Raw genomic sequence first — 17,509 nt, forward strand, 5'->3', positions numbered from 1 at the left:
GTGACCTGTACATGTGTGAAAGAATACAGCATAGAAGGGTGATACATTTTTACGATGGTTAACCCTTTATTGACCATGGGCCCACCGGCGGGCCCATTTTACAGGTAAATTTGAAGAACCGGTCAATGATTTAAGGTTTTTATACGATTGTGAAACATAGTAACATATGTGCAGAGATAGCTGGCTCTTGGTGTCAATAAACACAGCAGAGTACAGTAGAGTCTCAAAGAAAACAATGAGTGCTGGATACTTTTGAACATTTATTAAACGGTTCCCATATTTGAAAACTGAACATGTGCTCCTTCAGTTCCAAACACTTTATTCACAGATGATGTTCATTAACATGTTTGTATCACAGACGGCTATTTACATACATAGTAGACAGTTTGCATTTCACTGTATTTAGTTAAAACCCTTCATTTTTGTGATTCTTATAATAGAAAAAAATTAACAAAAATGACACTGTTTTCTTAAAAATGTATAAAACAGGTAAAGTGACAAAAAAGTTTCATTATAAAATAAATCATATTATAAAAATCATGCTTTAAATCATCTTCGTTGTTCAGATAAACAGTGCTGATCTGATTTATTTTTTCATTAGTACATTTGCTGTTGCTGATATAAAACAACAAAAAGGTTCACAGTCACAACTTTAAATGGAGGCAGATTCAGTGCCTTCCAAATCACAGTCAAGTTCACACAAAGTCAAGCCGCACGGAAGACTTTCAGGCCTTCACTCTTCACAAGACGCAAACTCTCACTGAAGCCCTGTGTGCAGGTCCATTACGTGGAGCTCAGATCATGCAAACTTTACGGTCTTGCACACTTCAGTCTACGATTAAACAACATGTAAGAGGTACAAATCCTGCTGTTAATCACTTAGTGTCTGCTCTGCAGAGGCATGCAGCTGAAAACCCTCAAGAGTGTGGACTTCAAACGTGAATGCTGTGAAACGGGTCTAAAAGGAAAGAGGAGAAATTTTATTTATTGAGATCTCTAGGTAAGATACAGACTATAACTTCTCTCAAAAAAAAAAAAAAAAAAAAAACCCCAGAGGAACTGGACCGCAGTTCTGAAGCTTATACTTACAGTGAGTGCTCGATGAGTAGCGACTTTGGGTCTTTTAAATCCTCCATTGAATGGTTCTCATTCTGATTTTGCTCCGTGGAAATCTGGTCCCAGATTTCTGTGTTGACCCACAGAGCCCCTGGCAAAGTCAAGCTGGCTCTGGTGCAGGTAATCCAACGACAGAGAGGGCAGGAGACGGTGTAGATGGCACCCTCCAGCTTGGACATTCTCTCCAGACAAGGGGCGCAGAAGGTGTGGTTGCAGTGGAGGACCCGCGGTATCCTGTTGCTGCGTGAATACTCGTAGCAGCACACGCAGCACTCGAGCTCCTCGGCGGTGACCATGCTCGTATCAGATATGCAGAATAAGCAATGCGTGGAAGGCTGCTTTTTCTGCGATACAGAAAAAACACAAAATAGGTGAGTGGAGGGGAAAAATAGACACAATATAAAATATTCACAAATGTAAAACTGAAACGTGAAGAAATTCAGCTTTTCTTTAACAGGTGCTCAGTAACAAAATCATCTAAGAATCATTTGAAATACTTACTTGCTTGTTTGCTGCTGAGCGTTGCGTCTCTGAGTGTAGAAGAGGTGTATTGTGCCAGTTTGACTGGTTGAACACTTTTTAAAGCCCTCCCTGATCACGAGGCCGTGTCATTTCCAAGGAAGTCTTGCCCTCAGGTAAATAATATTCTGTGGAACTTCACTCTATAGAAAGGGTGTGCGGGCATGCAAGTCCACGTATCTTTCATAGTTGTTTTATTAACCATTTGTTGACTATTAAAACTTTACGAGGACCTAAATTTGACTTCTTTTTTTAAAGAGAAAATAAACTTGAGTTTTGTTGAACTGTTAAGCTGATTTTATCTGTGCAGCAGATAAAAACAGCATGTGATGTTGTCAGAGAATGGACTTCCACCTATGTATTATTTTTAGTCTAAACCCTCAAAAAACTTTACATGGAAGTCACATTTTTCACTCTACAAACTTTGAGGTCTTCATAAGCATTTACTTCCAATTTTAAAAAAAAAAGAAAACCTGACATGCATGCGTTTGTTTATGCTGGCAGAAAAACCGAACCACTCAGGGGAAAACACAACAGGCACGTCCCACAGAAAGACACCAGGAAGTTGCAAAAACCCAGAAGCTTCTGGCTGTGAGGCGCTGACCACTGAACCACTGCGTCATCATTAAGCAAATGGAGATATTATTATTAAATGCCCCACTGAGCAGGGTAATTTATTTGCATTTTACTATGAAAACAGAGACAATGCCACACAAGATTAATTGAAGCATGGTAATTTGGGCATTTGCTGTATAATCACACAAACGCACTCTCATCATAATCATCATGTTGGTCTGATTTTGAGATGGCGCCGAGAAAAGAGCAACGAACAAGAGAATCTTCTGCTTTCGGAGTTTTCTTCCTGTGGAAGGATTAGATGCAGTACAGTAGAACCAGCTTTTACTAAATGCAATGCACAACAGTAAATCATCAGCAATTGCGTGAGCCAGCACCACTAACACGACCGCGTGTTTGACTGCACAGCCCTAAGAAAAATCACTGGGTGTTTTCCTTAGAGCCACGACAGACAAGCTGGACATTTCTATAAATAAAAGAGAACAAAAACACAAAGAGAAAAAATGATTTAAAAAAAAAAAAAAAAGAAGAAAGAAAGAAAGAAATAAAAGGAATATACAGAAACAAAAAAAAAAAAAAAATGGTTCTCTGCATGGGTCTCCTCATTTAATCCTATGTAGATTGCTGCTATACTGATTGGCTAAGCCAAATTAAAAGGTCCTTGTCTCCGTTTATTTTTGTGCAGACAATGCTTGGCTCATGGGTTGACTGGAGAGACCATCTGCACTAACATCTAACTCTGACCGTGTAGCTTTAGCTGCTTCACAGGATCAAAGGCCAACTTTTGTTTTCTTCATGCTCTCTGCCTTCATATATGAATAGAAATCAAGGCTGGAGTTTTGTCTAGTCTCTTAGTCAGTGACGCATCACCGGTGCTTAATCTCAGACAGTGAGATAAACTGACAAGTACTGACAAGCATGAGCTTTCTTTTATAACACCCATTTTCATATAAGTGCACGTATAGTTTTGCTGCTATACGCTTCTTTATCATATTGTGTCTGATTATTAAAAGTTACTGATCTTACACTATTCACAGAATCTGCCTTTTATACTTCCTTGGATGGGAATTAATGGATTCATCATTATTTTGGCCACAGACTCATCTTGCAAGTCCTTATTATCATGTCCAACCTTTACTAAATTACACTAATGTATTCTTGGCATGTATCCCAGCACTGTAGCCTGGCAGCCTTTGAATGGTATACCAGGAATGCATTCAAACCCATTCATAGGAAACAGAAAGTAGAAGACGTACGGTAACACCCCTGACACAGAAAGTGGAAACCATAACTACTACTTTGAGGTTTTTCCGAGGAAATTGATTACATGAAACTTGACCTGTATGTATTTGGTCTCTTCACGTCACTCTTAAAAAAAAAAAAAAAAAAAAAGTCTTGGAGCTGGATCAAATCATCTCTTCATCCCCTGAGGATTTTATTTCCTCTAATGAATTAGCAGGAAACAATGCAGATGGGAATGCTTTCTAAAGAAGTGATTGGCAGAGGCAAACAATTTAGAATCAACAAACAAGTTTTCCAGTTATGCAAAGTTCATTTTCACAAAGGAAATCAATATGTCTGCTGTAAAGTCTGCAACAAAGTGACCCACAGAGCTACACTCTCCCACAACCCATGAGCCAAGTTTGTTTCTAGAAGTGATATAAACCACAGAAGCACAGAGTAGATCACAACCGTTTTAATAAACCCCTCCAGTCTCCCCGGCCCCGGCTCTACAGCCACTCCCGTCCATCCCCCACCTCCTCCTCCTCCCCTCAGTCCTTCCTGGCTAGGTGGGCTTTGAGTTTTTTTCTTCCAAAGTCCATGTTGGTAGTGGTAGTAGTGGTGGTGGTGGAGGTTGTGGTTGTGGAGGGGTTTGATCGGGAATGAACATCCCTCCCCACCCCACGTAGTGTGTTTGTAGAATATCGAGTCCACTAGTTGGCTCACCTGCAGGGGGAGGGGAGCGCTGCCCTAAAACACCGGCTCCTCTCACTCCTGCGCTATGCTCCTCAGCACGTACTTCACTGTGTAGGCAAACGCTGCAAAGCCTACAATCACAAAGAGGTTGGCTAGAGCCCCACCTAGTAGTCCATGGTTACGATTGGCCTGCTGCTGGCCAGGGGCGGGGTTGGCACCCCCTAGTGGGGCAGGACCACCGTTGAGGGCTGGGAGGCCATAGTGGGCTTGCTGGGGGTCTCCATCAGGCACCACATCAGGTAAGGGGAGAGGCTGTGTACGGGCGTTAAGCTCCTCCTGGGCCTTCTGCTTCTGCTTCATCTCCTGGCAGAAAGGAGGAGGAGAAGGTTAGGATGGAATCAGTCCCTGATGAACGTCCCCCCTCCCCAAACCCACCCCCCCCCCCCCCCCCCAAAAAAAAGGCCCTCATACTTACGTCAACTACATCAGGAAACAGCTCACAGAATACTTTGTCTTTGAGGTTGAAAGCCAGGCTTTGGGCTGATAGTTGTCTTTTCTAGAAAAAAAAAGAAAAGAAAGAAGACATGAAATACCTGAGACATAACAGGTCATTTATGTCATTATGTTGCAAATAGGATAGTCTGTTTTAATTACTGTGTAATCAGAGGTCTCAATGCTGCCAAGAGTGGGTCCTTTTTCCACCATGAAGCTGAGCAAACCCGTGAGGATTGTCGAGACGGACCACGCTGGGTTCCACGTATCCGGGTGGAAGTCTGTGATGGACAAACATAACCTGTGGAGAAACGGGAACATTTATGACCAAGTTCTAAAAACGCAGCCTAAATCATTTTCAAAGCTTTAACGCTTAAATTAACTGCGCAATAAGAAGCTACAGTCCTACCTTGTGTTGCACTTAAATCTCCCGTTTGGCGTTATCATGTAGATACTTGGTGGTTTAAAGGGGAATTCTCTGGGAAATATAAGTTTTCCATGGTAATATCCACCTATAAATTAGACATGACATATATAAATATATGTTATACAACACTGTGATATATCAAAAGCAACAGACCCCCAAAGGATTAGTCATACCTGTATGAAGCTAACCTGAGAAAGACTCACCTGATCATTCCGGTGATGTTATCAGTTATTAACTCATCTAAACTCACACATTACACAAGTTTTTTTCTAGTGTTTAGCATTTCTTACCTTCATACGGGGTTTTCTCAGGACCTCTGACTACATAGTGCCTGAAAAAGAGGAACAAAAAAAGTTAATCACTTATTTCAGATTTGACTAAACAAGTCATCTCTAGACTTGCTGGCATGGCCCAGAATCAAACTCTGTTTCTCCTCCAATTTTTTTTTAAAAATTTAGATCTTTCACATCCTGTGATCTAAGATCTAAATTTATAGATAGACAGACAGACAGACAGACAGATAGATATATGAATGAATGACAGGCTGCTAGTCACAAAGCGCCTAAGATATGATTTAAAATGCCTACTTTGCCAAGTTGTCTATTCTGCAATGAATCTTTGTAGACCTTTCAACATAACCGACACTAGTAACCAACACCGCCGCCAGCATTCATGCTCGAATGCACACAGTGGCAGCTGCTGGCAATGGCAGCCACAAGGTAATTACGTGTTAATTAGTGTGCCTGTGTTTCATACATGATGCAAGATACAAAAGAAACAAACTGCTGGGACTTTTGCCCCCTCCTAGCTCCCTTACTTGTTGTTGTCTTGTTTGTTTTTATTTTTTGAGCCAAATTAATTTTTTCCTCACGTTTCTACCTCTCCGCACCTTCCCTCACATCAATTCCAACAGTTTTGTCTCCCACCTGGAATTTGCTGACCTTTGTGAATCCTTGTATTGAGGCTACTCTTATTACTCTTTATATCAGGTGGTGATTTTTATTCTCTCACTGTTCCATTCAAAAACTACAGTGAAGAAATGCACAGGAGGGCTCAACAATACACATTAACTGCAAGCTGCATTAACTCAGTGGTCTAACACAGAGGTCTCCAACCTTTTTTGCGCCACGGACCTGTTTATGCCCGACAATATTTTCACGGACCGGCCTTTAAGGTGTCGCGTATAAATACAACAAAATAAAACTAGTACCGGTACCAAAAAAAAGAAGATTTATTCATAACACACGTGAAAAGACCCAGGAAAACAGAGTTAACGATAAAAACGATAACAAAATAACGCTGAAAACCGATAAAAACCCTGAAAACCATACATTTCACACCTGAGCCTCAACTCTCGCTGCCCAGTACCAAACGACTCACAGTCCGAGGCCCGGGGGTTGGGGACTGCTGGTCTAACACAAAGGCAAACAAGAAAACAAACAAAACAAAACAAAGAACAAGAACTGGACTGAAAATAAGTGAAAAAGCAACGAGTGTCTAAAGATTTTAAAATGTTCAGAAAGTCTTGAGAACTACTGCTCCAGACCACTTTGAAAATGTTAAGAAAGTCTGGCTCCTTGGAAGCAAAATATAAAAACCAAGAGGTGAATTTAGAGTTTTGCACAGTACTGCACTGATCATGTTAAACTCACGCTCAAATGTCTAAATAATTACAATAAAAATATCATATTTTTTTAATATCATATATATATATTTTTTCTTTTAAGAGTTAAACACACTACTGAGGGCCATGTCACATTCCAGCGCTCATTATGACTTTATTTAAAACCATTAATTTCTTTAATAAACATCCATTCAAGAAATGCTAATCAAATTATATGGCTAATATTTAGCTAAGTGCTAAAAGTGCTCAATTACATATTTCTTTCATTATTTAAATGTCACGTATTCAGAACATTTTTGGTCAATTGCACTTTTTCTCCAATATCTATACGTCTTTTTTGTACTGGTTTAGATTTTTAAGACATCTCCCAATAGAAAGAAAATGAGTATAAACAAAATTAACAAAAACAAAAACCTGTTCGTAGCTTTACAGGAAACGATACCTGATCATCATTAGGATAGTCTGTGGGATATATACAATTTGTACAGTGTCACTCTTCATATGGGTTTCCTTCTACCGCAGAAATAGAGCTAACAGTATTATCATTCAAATCTAAGCCTGTATTTGCCACTATTGAGGTGCAGTAGTGTGCAGTCTTTACTCATCACTCATTTCTATACATTTTCCTTCTAAAAAATATAAATCTTTCCAAGGAACCAGTCTTTCTGACGTGACCAAAGTGGTCTTGACGCAATAGTTCTACAGACGTGTTTTTAAATGTTTGAACATTGGTTGCTTTTTCCACTCACTTTAACTTTTGCTTTCTTTTTTGTCAAGTTACTTAACACTGTCCTAGGATTCATTCCAGTATAAAAAGGGATGACTCAGTATTGTGTACACACATGGTTTCAAAGAAATGACTTTCTTATTAGCAGCCTGTTGGAAAAACATATTTTGTTCCCCCTTCTTTAGTTGACTCACTACTTTCTGTAGAAGCCTGTTGCAACAATGAACAATTTCTTCCAATTTCTTAAGTCAAATACACAAAAAACAACAATAACATAATTTAAAAGTCATAAAAATAGTAGTTTTGCACCATGTCCTTCAAGAAGCACTGAGAACTATTCCTAAAGAAAAAGAAAGCACACAAAAGCTTGCCTAAGAATTCAAGACATAGTGAAGGATAATGACTTTCAGCCTTTCAACTCAGAACTGTGCAAACTTTTGCCTTGTACACTGTATTTCCATTTAAGTTTGCACATGTTTCAGAAATTGCTGCACCAATGTCACTTTTTTTTAGCAAAATATAAAGAAATGAGGACTGCCTCCAGACTTTTACACAGCACTGTAAATTTTTTAAAGCTCTGAAAACAGAATTAAAACTGCATCCACTGCTAAATACTCACTTGTATATAGCAGTGGATGCAGTTTTAATTCTCTTCATCTGTTCATCTTGGAAACCACGATTCAATTTTGTTGGTGTAAAACACTAGCCTGATTTTACACATGAAATGTTTAGTTTATTATTTTTCTACAGAATATTCACAGGTTTTAAACTTTGTCGATGGCCCTAAACACCCTTCCCTGGCTGGACCTCAAGAGTCAAAAAGTCCCAATATTTCCTGACTAATGAGGAACTTACCATTCTAGGATGTTGGAGGGAAGGGGCTCTGCACAAATGTAAGGCACGGGGTCTTTCTTTATCCTGAGGTAATCCTGCTTAAGTCTCTGAGTGGCTGTAGTTGGAGCTCTTTTGTTCCCGTTGTTGTTCATCTGATGATTGAGAGAACATAAACAGTGAGAAAACAAAAACAGTGAATTGCATAAATCTGGATTTACACTGACATCACTGTCCAGATGTATTCCTTTACATTAGGAAATCAAAGCATATCCTGTTTTACTATGGATCTGAACTCTGGACTGCATAGATTTGAATGATTGAATGAATGAAGAACTCTGAATGAATGAATCATTCTGGGTAGCGGAAGGCTTTAACCCTAATATGCCTGTGAAAGGTAACTGCAGCTTCAACTAGAGCAGATCAAAAAACATTGCATCCAGCACTGTCACCTGACCTATTAAATATCAATACTATTAAATATTTAATAAACTCTTAAACATATCACTGCAAATATTATTTATATAGTACATTTCATTACACGTAGGTTAAATGTGCTTGCCACAAAAGATAAAAATATTTTTAAAACTATGTAGCTCTACAATCTCTTAAGGCAATAAAAACAACATAAGAGAGATACGTTAACAGTCACACACAAACACAAAGTTATTAATCATATGCCTGCAAGAATAAAGAGGCTCCAAGTTTGTTTTTGAATGTAGACACAGTTGGAACTGACATCAGGTCAGTGGGAAGGTTGTTCCAAAGAAGAGAACCATTATAACAAAATGTACCCTCAGCAAACTTTCATCTCATTCTGGTAACAGTTTACAGACCTGCACCTGATGACCTGAGAGGTCTCAGAGTCCGAGATGTACTGGGGGTCAAACCACTGAGTGCTTTAGGAACAAATAGAAGCATTTTAAAGGCATTTCTGTATTGCAGTGGCAGCCAATTAATTTCAAACAAGCTGAAGTTATCTAGCTGATGATTTGGATAATCTTGCAAATACAGCAGTAACCTGGTTGATATGAATGGATGGACCATTTCCCAGTCAGTTTGAGATAAGAATTTTTTTTGACATATGGTTATACTGTTAGAAAGCTGCATATGCAGTTGTGTTGGCCTTATTAGTATGATTATGAATGCTAAGACCACTGTCTAAAATAAGGCCAAGGTTCCTAACATGTTCAATGTGTTTCAACTAGAGTGAAATCGGGTTGAAAAGACTAACAGTGTGTTAATTAACAACAACAACAAAAGCAGAGAAGGGCAGTAAAATCTCACACTGAACAACACGTAACCAGGTCAGGCTTCTGTTTATTTATTAGCAAATGCTAACGCTAACTGGAGAAACAGGCAGAAATAGCTCAACTCTGGCTGCAGAGTGAAGTTTAAATATCAAGTGATTACTTCGCCTCTGTTTTCCTAAAAGATGAAGTTGTCCAATTAGTACATCTTACAAAAAGCACCGAATTTTAAAAACAATTTATCCAATCTCTCATTGTTCTCTAATGGCGCTGTGACTGTTTGTTTTGTAACTCATGCACAGCACTGCTGTGGTGCTTTAATGCTATATGCATACAACACTGCCTCGCCAAGTGAAAAAGTAAGCATTTAGCAGAGAGTGGAATATAGTATGTATTGCGTTCAAGTTAAAATACGCATCGTGTTCCAAATACTTACACAACGGATATAATTGTACTTTAAACTTTCTTCCCCTGTCAACCCATGTAATTGAAAATTACGACAATAACAAACACTGTCAACTGACCTGGTGTCACGGGGACAAACGCTGACATGTAATAAGCAGTACGTGGACCGCAACAGTGCTAGAATTATGTCATTATCACTTCCTAATAAAGAGGAAGGCTTCTTAACGCAACTTATGTGACTGAGGCTAATCCGCTACTTAGCGGCTAACGTTACATTTCTGGCACATTCAGTGCCTGTCATAAAGCCTGATAATTAAATAATAAACAACTATTACGGACCAAGCTTCAGCTACAGAATGACTGCATGTGTCTGACCACTCTTTAATCACACCACACTTTAATCAGTAAAGCCAGTTCAGGAAAGCTAGCTTGGCACGGTGGCTTTGCTAATGCTAACCGGTGTCGGTTCCTGTTTGAGTGCATTTTAGAACAAGTGGCTAACGTTAGCCAACGTAGGCCACTGCTAACCGGCTAATGTTAGCAGCTACTAGCAGGAACAGTTGTATTGTATATTGTATAACGACAGCTGACCGCGACATCTCTCGCTTTTATTAGTAACTACGGGATGTGCAGTATACACATACCTCTCCAGAAACCCCAACGAAAATATGTATTCGTGGCTGGACACGAAATAAGGTTGTTATTTCTGTTGCCAACCCCAATCCGATAAGACGATGACACCAAAGTAGCTTACGCTATCGCCAGCAGGAGGAAAAATTACACTTCCGGTTTTCTTCTTCATCGCTGCTGTAGCAGTCGAAACGTTACTTAGCAAGTGCTTTACTGTCGCTAGCTGCCCAATCGCGATCCTCCTGGAAGTCCAGTACCGTCTAACAAACATGGTCACCCTTCAGTAACTGTCTTTTAATCATAACATCCGTACTTACATTTATAGTCAATCGCCAAGTAGCACTTGACACACTACACAGCGGTCTGTCTGATGCCAGGGGCTCAGAGGGCCTCCCGGTACTTTATGCTGGTGCTTAAATTTGGATTTGCAACAAAACACGGACTAAACAACAACCATTGTTTAGTCCGCTAAAACATTCCACAAGACCTTTAATAATTTCAGTAGATTTTTTTATTTGACTTCTGCCATCAGTTACAAAACACTTAAAATCATTTTATCAGAAATTTCATCACAAATGCTGAAGAAATGTTAAAGGATTACTTCACTTAATTTAAAGGTCAAGTTTCATTTACTCATCATAGAGAGCGTCATTAAGCCCGTGGAAATATTTGCATAAGCATTAGTAAACACAGTCAAACCCGGATTATTTTATCTGTGTTTTTTTTTTTTTTTTTTTAATTTTGTTGGTGTGGGTGTGAGACCCACAGTTTGGGAAGCTCAACTGCTTCCTGAGATTTTTTTTTTTTTTTTTTCAAAATTACAGTAAATAACAATAATCACCTCTTACATTGCACTGTTCTCCGGGGAGAACTCGGGTCCTGAGAGTCATGAGGACATTCCTTGCACATATGACCATCTGTCCAAAAACTGTTGCACATAAAGAAATTGTACTTCCCGTTAACCGAAATAGGAACAGTGATCGAACCTCCAGGCTCCCCAGATTCCAATCTGATGATGCATCTACATGATGTCCTATCCAACTCAAGCTCCAGGTCCCATTGTTCATGCTCAGACAGGTCCAAGGTTGAGTTTACTTTGTAATGGGGCCCTATGCAATATTAGTTGGACAGGTTGAGAATTGTTTTGTTGTTATATGTCTAAAGGTCATCAAATGTTAATGTCAGCTCTGCTGGATGACTAACATTATCAAAACTGGAGTAAGTCAGCTAAAACATCAGTGCAATAGAACTGTTTGTCTTTGACCAAGTTTATTTACGAGAGAATATTACAACTATTACAAGTCTGCTGTAGTTTTAACTTGTGCCTACTGGAATTTGACTTTTCTTTTTTCATTCCCAGAGCATTCACTTCGGCGGACCAACGTGTCTTCTAATCGAATGCAGCAGTCTCCTGCCTGATTCCAAAGTGACTGAAGAGAGGTCGGATGAAGTGAGGGGTCAGCAGTGATCACTTTGGCTTCTTACAGCTGCTGAACTGTAAGCTCCTTCTTCTCAACTTTTCAGGCTGGAGAGACGCGAGGAGAGAAAACTCGCGAAAGACATCAGTGCAGGAGATGTCACCTGAAACAGTGGACACTGAAGTCAAGGATTTGTCCCACTGCAGGGCACCATGGAGAATTACCAACCTTCTTTTAGAATATGCGATACACTACTGTGAAAAAACTCTTGAGACACCACTCATTTCTTTTTCTTTTGGTAACACGAATCTATGCCTGATACTGTTTCATTGTGAGTTTTTCTATCTAGCAATGCTTTGGAAGTGTGGTCGGGATCATTGTAATCATTAAAAATGAAGCTGTCATCATTATATGGTGGGTCAAAATCCAACCATGACAATGCTGTAGACACTCACTGACACCAACTAAAAATATAAAATTTGAATTCATTACTCCTTCAAAAATGTCGCCACTGATTTTTAGTCCAATTCTTGTATATTTGGCGTATGTCATTCTTCTTTAGCCGTTTCCCTTTCCTAAGAATCTAGCTACCCTTGCACTGAGACAATTTCTGTGAGGCTTCAGTCAACAGTAGAGGGATCAAATGAAGGGTCAGGTGCATATCTCAGAGCCTGTGCCAGGTCTATGCTGTATTTCTAACCGGTTTCTTAAGCACATGACTTTCAGATCCTGTTCATCTGTTTTTTTCAAATCCTTTCTTGTCCCCTTTCCTCAACATTTTAAGCGCATGCTGAAAGCCACGTGGACATATGTTAAGTTTTCAGCTAATATTTAGGAATCAACTCATTGGTACAAAAATAATGTTTTATCTACAACAAATGCTGTTGACCATTTATCAGAAACACGGTGACTAAAAATAACATTTAAAACCAGTTGTTTGGCAAGTTGTTTGTTAAGACGAGCCTGGCACATCCCTGAAGTCAGAAGCATTTTTATACTTGAATGAATGGAAATTGTGAGGCACAAAGACTGGAGTAAAGTTCAGTGAAAAAGCAGCTGATAAACTTTGAACTATTGACCACATTTTTTAAAATAACAAAAGTCTGGCTTATTAGAAGCAAATTAAGAAACAATTGGTGACTCAAGCCTTTTGTACAGTACTGTATATAAGCAAGATTATAAGGAAGAAAGATCAGATCAATGTTTGCTTTGCATACCCACGAAAGAGAAAAGTGCCCGCAGCCTCATATTTTTGCGTTGCTCCTAAGCCTCATGGGGCGTACAAGTAAAAAACCTTATTTCCTCTTAAATGGGATTCCTGGATACTTAATAGCAAGTGTGGAATTTAAAGGGAAGTAGTGGTGAGCATCCTGTTCATTCATTTTTTTTAAACTTACCAACTCTCATTGAATTCAGTCAAAATTACAGTTTAACTGTATAAATACTGTATTGTAGCCATCTTGGCACATCCTCCTTAAGGCAATGTTCCTGTGCCTCATTTATAAGAAAGGGAAAAGACTGGCAGCATTATCACAGCAAATGTTTTCCAAGCTTATCCATAAAAATAGGAGGGGGGAGGGCCACAGAGCAAGAACCTCAAGTTAAAGCGCAACCACCAGAGCAGGAAAAATCATAGTATCACGCTAGTGTGCCACAGCAAGACAGCCCAGGATGCTTCACTCACTCTATCCCGAACATCCTTAGGTTTTACTCTCCTGCTGCTCGGGGTATGTCCTGTGGTAACAGAAGCAATGATATGTCAGTCAGTGGTTATTTCCTCAAGTGGACATGTGTCATTTGTCTTTAGTGTTAAATTAAAGGAATTAGAGAGGACATTTTATTCAGGGATGGTGTGACATATGCTTGTGAGAGCACATACATGTTTTACACACTGGAGACACTGAATTATTCAAGGCACGGTGTTGCTGCTGCGGGCAAGCAGATGAAGCACTGTTTTAATACCCATAAGACTCTGAATGCTTAAGTTATTCTTAAATAGTAGAGTCTGTGTACACCTCAGTGATATTTCACAACATGAGACTAATTGGTTTATTGCTTTGAATAAGCCAAGTGCTACCAAAAGTTTGTGAATCACCAAAGACACACCAGAGTATTCTGTAAAATAGCACTCTCCCAGCATCTGGCTATATCTATGGATTACAACCACTGCCGTAAATATTATTATTCAATAATTAGAGCAGCTATCATCTGGAAAAAGAATGCTGGGAGAATGTTAGACAGAAAAGATGAGAGAGGGAACAGCAATGAGAATAAGAAGCAGGTAGCTGGGTTAACAGATCCATTTCAGTTTCTCAGTTTTATTGTATGTATTTTGTTTTTCCCCTTAGTGCTTCTAAAGACATGGAAGGGAGTATTCCAAAGATATCCAAATGCCAGTAAACAGAAGAACCCCCGCAAGTAATTCAGAACCGTGTCACAGTTCTACCCGACCGGCTGTTTTTCAAAGACAATGAAAAAACAAACATTAAACAGAATCTGTGACCGAATGCCGAGAGGCAGGAAGTTAGCATTAAGTTAAAATATGCAAGTGTACTATATACAGCATGTTTGCGCCTTTAACCACTCTTAAGCCAATACTACACACAAATGGACACAACATTTAATACTTCCGCGAGGGCGACAGCTCTTAACAGTTTGGTCACAGTAGCTTCACATCACCCCCCGAGACTGGTTCTACTTGCAGTACATTGAACTATTGTATCTATCAGGTAAGTCACATCTTCTGAACATGTGAGCACCAACAGTGTTTCTACCACTCTCACAACTCAGAAAGGATGGTAAGAGTATCCTGTATATACCCAAAACAATTCTTCTTTTTTTCCTTTTTTTAACATGATGTTATACAACAGTGTCAGACACTTTCCCTTAAAAAAAAAAAAAGTCTTTGGCAGAGGAAAATAAAAGCACAGTATAAAAAAATGAAAGAAATGAAAAGAAGAAAAGTCACCACAGATTCGTGTGTGGATGAAACAATGGCACAGAGGTGGAAAAAGGAAGAAACTTCTGACACCAGAGAGGTCATATCGGTACATGCTTTTTTTGACAGGACTGCACTGCACAAAGTGATCAAATTATAGAAAAAATATTCATCATGCTCAAGATGCAAAGGTCAAACTTCCCAAAAATCTAGCAAAGCATACAGAGGATATTCTTAGCATTGACGTAGATATGCTAGTCCTGTCACGACACGAGTTTTTAAAAGATTAAATATACTCCATAATTTCAACATAACACGAATACTTTCCTGTAATATTACCATTGCCAGGAAGCTGAAGAGCTTTTTAGTTTTATGTTCTATAAATGGAAGTGAATAACATGATGCAATTTTACATTTCTGCATGTTCTCACTGCTCTGAACTATTGGCAGTTATTGCTCAAATAATGAGTCACTGTCAATTCAGAATTTCCTCAGAGAAATCAGAAGTTCCATTGATGTGTTTGCATAACCTAATGAGAAGTGGCACGTTTTACTGCCAAGACAAAAGTACTCTGTAATCTAAGGCCATTTGAAAGTTTTCTGACTGCTGTTAATGTAAAATATATCTAAAGACCTCCATCATAAATTCTGAATAAGGATTTTAGATTGAAATGACAATCATTAACAGAAATGCTGATATAAAACTGCATTCAATAATGCATTGCACTGGTCCTCTGGAAAGATAAATAAAAAAGACATCATTAAAATAGACAATAAATCGACAACAACTTGACTAGACAAGAACAATGTAAAAGCTAAATGATAATTCTGTATATGGGAAAAGTGCAGAGTCTTTTTTTTCCTTTACATATTATTTAACTGTCTCTCAGTATTCTTTAACACATGCACTCTCCTGTTCACTCACTCACTCATGACGACACAAAGTATCTTACAAAGCAGGCGAGGGTCTCTTCCCCACAAGCCCTTCAACATTTTTGTCACAGTTTCACTTCTTCCTTCCCGACCCCCCTTTTTATACACAGTAAAACTATCCTGCCCACCTCTACTGCAGCTTGTCAGTTACTCTTTTTCTTTTAAGTTACTGGAACAAATACCATATTGTTTTACCTCATGCCACAGTACACAGTTTCTAAACTTCTAAATATGCATATTTACATCTCTGATGAAGGAGAGATGGGTACATTGGATGTCACACAGATGGTCTGGATAGATATAAAGTGTACAGGATTAATGCAGCGAGATTCTTCTGAGGTAAGAGCTGTTAGGCAACAAAAATAAAAACACCCACACCCTCATACAGGAGGTCACACCATGTAATGAAGTTAGAGCATAACCCTGTTAGCGAAACACCAAGAAAGCTGATGTCATTTTACTGGCTGTGTTGTGTAGCTAGGATTGGTAGTGCCAAGTAATGGTAAGCAGAAACATAGTGGCGAAGCAGGAAGATGGTGAAGGTAACTGGATAGTCAGTAGAGTTAGAAAGGTCCATCACGGGGATGCTCCCTATGACTCGAAGCAACCAATAGTCACTCTGTATTCAGACACCCAGCTTATCAGAAGTTGCCTGCAGGCTTAGATCTAGGGGAAGTAACAGACTTGTGATCAGGGTGTAGGGGCAGCTTTTACATGAATATGTTATTTTCTCAGTCAGGAGGAAGATTTATAAATAGAGCACAGGCTTTGCTCCACGGTACAGAAGTGACCACTAGCATTCGTCTATGTTGAGACAGATGAATTCCTGGATGCACTTCCTATACTGCTGCTCAGTGGGACTGCTTGTGGGGTATTGACCTGGTTGACCCAGCGGAGCCGCCTCTGCCGCTCGCATCTCTTCATTCATCCGAGCTAGACGCAACCTGGAGGACAGGAGTGGGAAGGAGCGAGGCAGGACAAAGGGAGATGATAGAAGGTGAGAAAATAATGTAAGGGTGAGAGGAGGGAGGAAGGTAAGAAAAGAACTGTTATGACTTTGCCACCAATGATGGATACACAAGCTTTCATAATAACATTATAAAGATTTAAACTATTTTTTAACTGTTTATCCGCAGTGCTTACAAGTGGAATAACAATCTGGTGCAAGTAATTCTTTTAGTCACATGGATTAAAGCATGGATCAATACCACAAAAGACAAACATATGGTCCACAGAGAGAAAAAATTCAGCTGACTGCATTTAAATTGTTAAAGTTTTGCCAGGTTAGTTGCTTGTTCAGCAAAACCATGAAGTAATACATGTTCTTCCAGATCAGCTACTATTACACAGAGTGTCTTACAGGGTGACGATGTCTGCATTGGCAGCCTGGACAGCGATGCTTAAAGGATCATGGCCCTGTTCATCCACCTCTGTTTGTGATGCTCCTCTTTTCAGGAACAGACACACCTGGCTGTACAAACAAAGATGGGAAGACAAAAAAAATTTCTTTACCCTACAGGGTCCCAGTTTTGCTGACTGGTTGACCACATGCTATAAGGCTAAAGTGTAGCAGCCTGGGTCCCAGTCTCACTTGTGGGCATTTGCTGCGCCCCATTCCCTCGTTTCCTGTCTGATTCTTATATAAGACATCACCAAAGGCTCTGAATGGTATCATAAAGTGGATATCCCCATTATGATCATGTCAA

General features: G+C 39.4%; 3 protein-coding genes and 1 long non-coding RNA gene across 8 annotated transcripts in view; 1 reads left to right on the forward strand and 3 right to left on the reverse strand.

Annotated features, from left to right (window-relative positions):
• Positions 1-247: 247 nt before the first annotated feature.
• On the reverse strand, positions 248-2,216 carry LOC146709234 (uncharacterized). Its single transcript, XM_085456263.1, has 3 exons — positions 1,618-2,216; positions 1,090-1,460; positions 248-958 (listed from the first exon to the last, which is right to left on the reverse strand). Exons 2-3 carry the CDS (start codon positions 1,410-1,412, stop codon positions 880-882), a joined length of 402 nt encoding a protein of 133 aa, XP_085312389.1. The 5' UTR covers positions 1,413-1,460; positions 1,618-2,216; the 3' UTR covers positions 248-879.
• Positions 2,217-3,612: 1,396 nt separating this feature from the next.
• On the reverse strand, positions 3,613-10,977 carry ube2j2 (ubiquitin-conjugating enzyme E2, J2 (UBC6 homolog, yeast)). 4 transcript variants are annotated; one of them, XM_085456261.1, is made up of 7 exons: positions 10,832-10,977; positions 8,254-8,384; positions 5,338-5,378; positions 5,030-5,132; positions 4,783-4,921; positions 4,604-4,684; positions 3,613-4,491 (listed from the first exon to the last, which is right to left on the reverse strand). In XM_085456261.1, the coding sequence occupies exons 2-7, from the start codon at positions 8,382-8,384 to the stop codon at positions 4,201-4,203; spliced, it is 786 nt and encodes a 261-aa protein (XP_085312387.1). In that variant the 5' UTR covers positions 10,832-10,977; the 3' UTR covers positions 3,613-4,200. The 4 variants fall into 4 exon arrangements, with proteins under 4 accessions (XP_085312387.1, XP_085312385.1, XP_085312386.1 ...); XM_085456259.1 differs by lacking the exon at positions 10,832-10,977 and adding an exon at positions 10,639-10,809; XM_085456260.1 differs by lacking the exon at positions 10,832-10,977 and adding an exon at positions 10,529-10,807.
• On the forward strand, positions 8,970-12,418 carry LOC146709236 (uncharacterized). 2 transcript variants are annotated; one of them, XR_014920438.1, is made up of 3 exons: positions 8,970-9,282; positions 11,875-11,954; positions 12,039-12,418. It is a non-coding gene; the product is annotated as an uncharacterized LOC146709236 (long non-coding RNA). The 2 variants fall into 2 exon arrangements; XR_014920437.1 differs by having other exon boundaries at positions 11,875-12,418.
• The window catches only part of LOC146709237 (arf-GAP with coiled-coil, ANK repeat and PH domain-containing protein 3-like), a 61,038-nt gene continuing 54,811 nt past the window's right edge, over positions 11,283-17,509 (reverse strand). Inside the window, exons 23-26 of the mRNA XM_085456258.1 lie at positions 17,164-17,274; positions 16,683-16,747; positions 13,617-13,666; positions 11,283-12,095 (exon numbers count right to left, since the gene is read on the reverse strand). Coding sequence (XP_085312384.1) covers positions 12,027-12,095; positions 13,617-13,666; positions 16,683-16,747; positions 17,164-17,274 — 295 coding nt within the window. The 3' untranslated portion in view covers positions 11,283-12,026. The remainder of the gene's footprint in view (positions 12,096-13,616; positions 13,667-16,682; positions 16,748-17,163; positions 17,275-17,509) is intronic.

The sequence above is a fragment of the Copadichromis virginalis genome, linkage group LG5, assembly GCF_057382275.1.
Source record: "Copadichromis virginalis isolate Kocher_CV1m ecotype Utaka linkage group LG5, C_Virginalis_male_GT1.1, whole genome shotgun sequence".
In the NCBI taxonomy this organism is placed as follows: domain Eukaryota; kingdom Metazoa; phylum Chordata; class Actinopteri; order Cichliformes; family Cichlidae; genus Copadichromis; species Copadichromis virginalis.

Excerpts from the sequence above, each read along its gene's own strand:
- ube2j2 (XM_085456259.1), bottom strand. The coding sequence starts at position 10,785 with ATGTTTGTTAGACGGTACTGGACTTCCAGGAGGATCGCGATTGGGCAG. Across the intron at positions 4,922-5,029 it reads AGATTTAAGTGCAACACAAG|GTTATGTTTGTCCATCACAG; the intron begins GTAGGACTGTAG and ends GTTTCTCCACAG. Across the intron at positions 4,492-4,603 it reads TGTTTCCTGATGTAGTTGAC|GAGATGAAGCAGAAGCAGAA; the intron begins GTAAGTATGAGG and ends CCTTTCTGCCAG.
- LOC146709234 (XM_085456263.1), bottom strand. The coding sequence starts at position 1,412 with ATGGTCACCGCCGAGGAGCTCGAGTGCTGCGTGTGCTGCTACGAGTAT. Across the intron at positions 959-1,089 it reads CTACTCATCGAGCACTCACT|ACCCGTTTCACAGCATTCAC; the intron begins GTAAGTATAAGC and ends CTTTCCTTTTAG.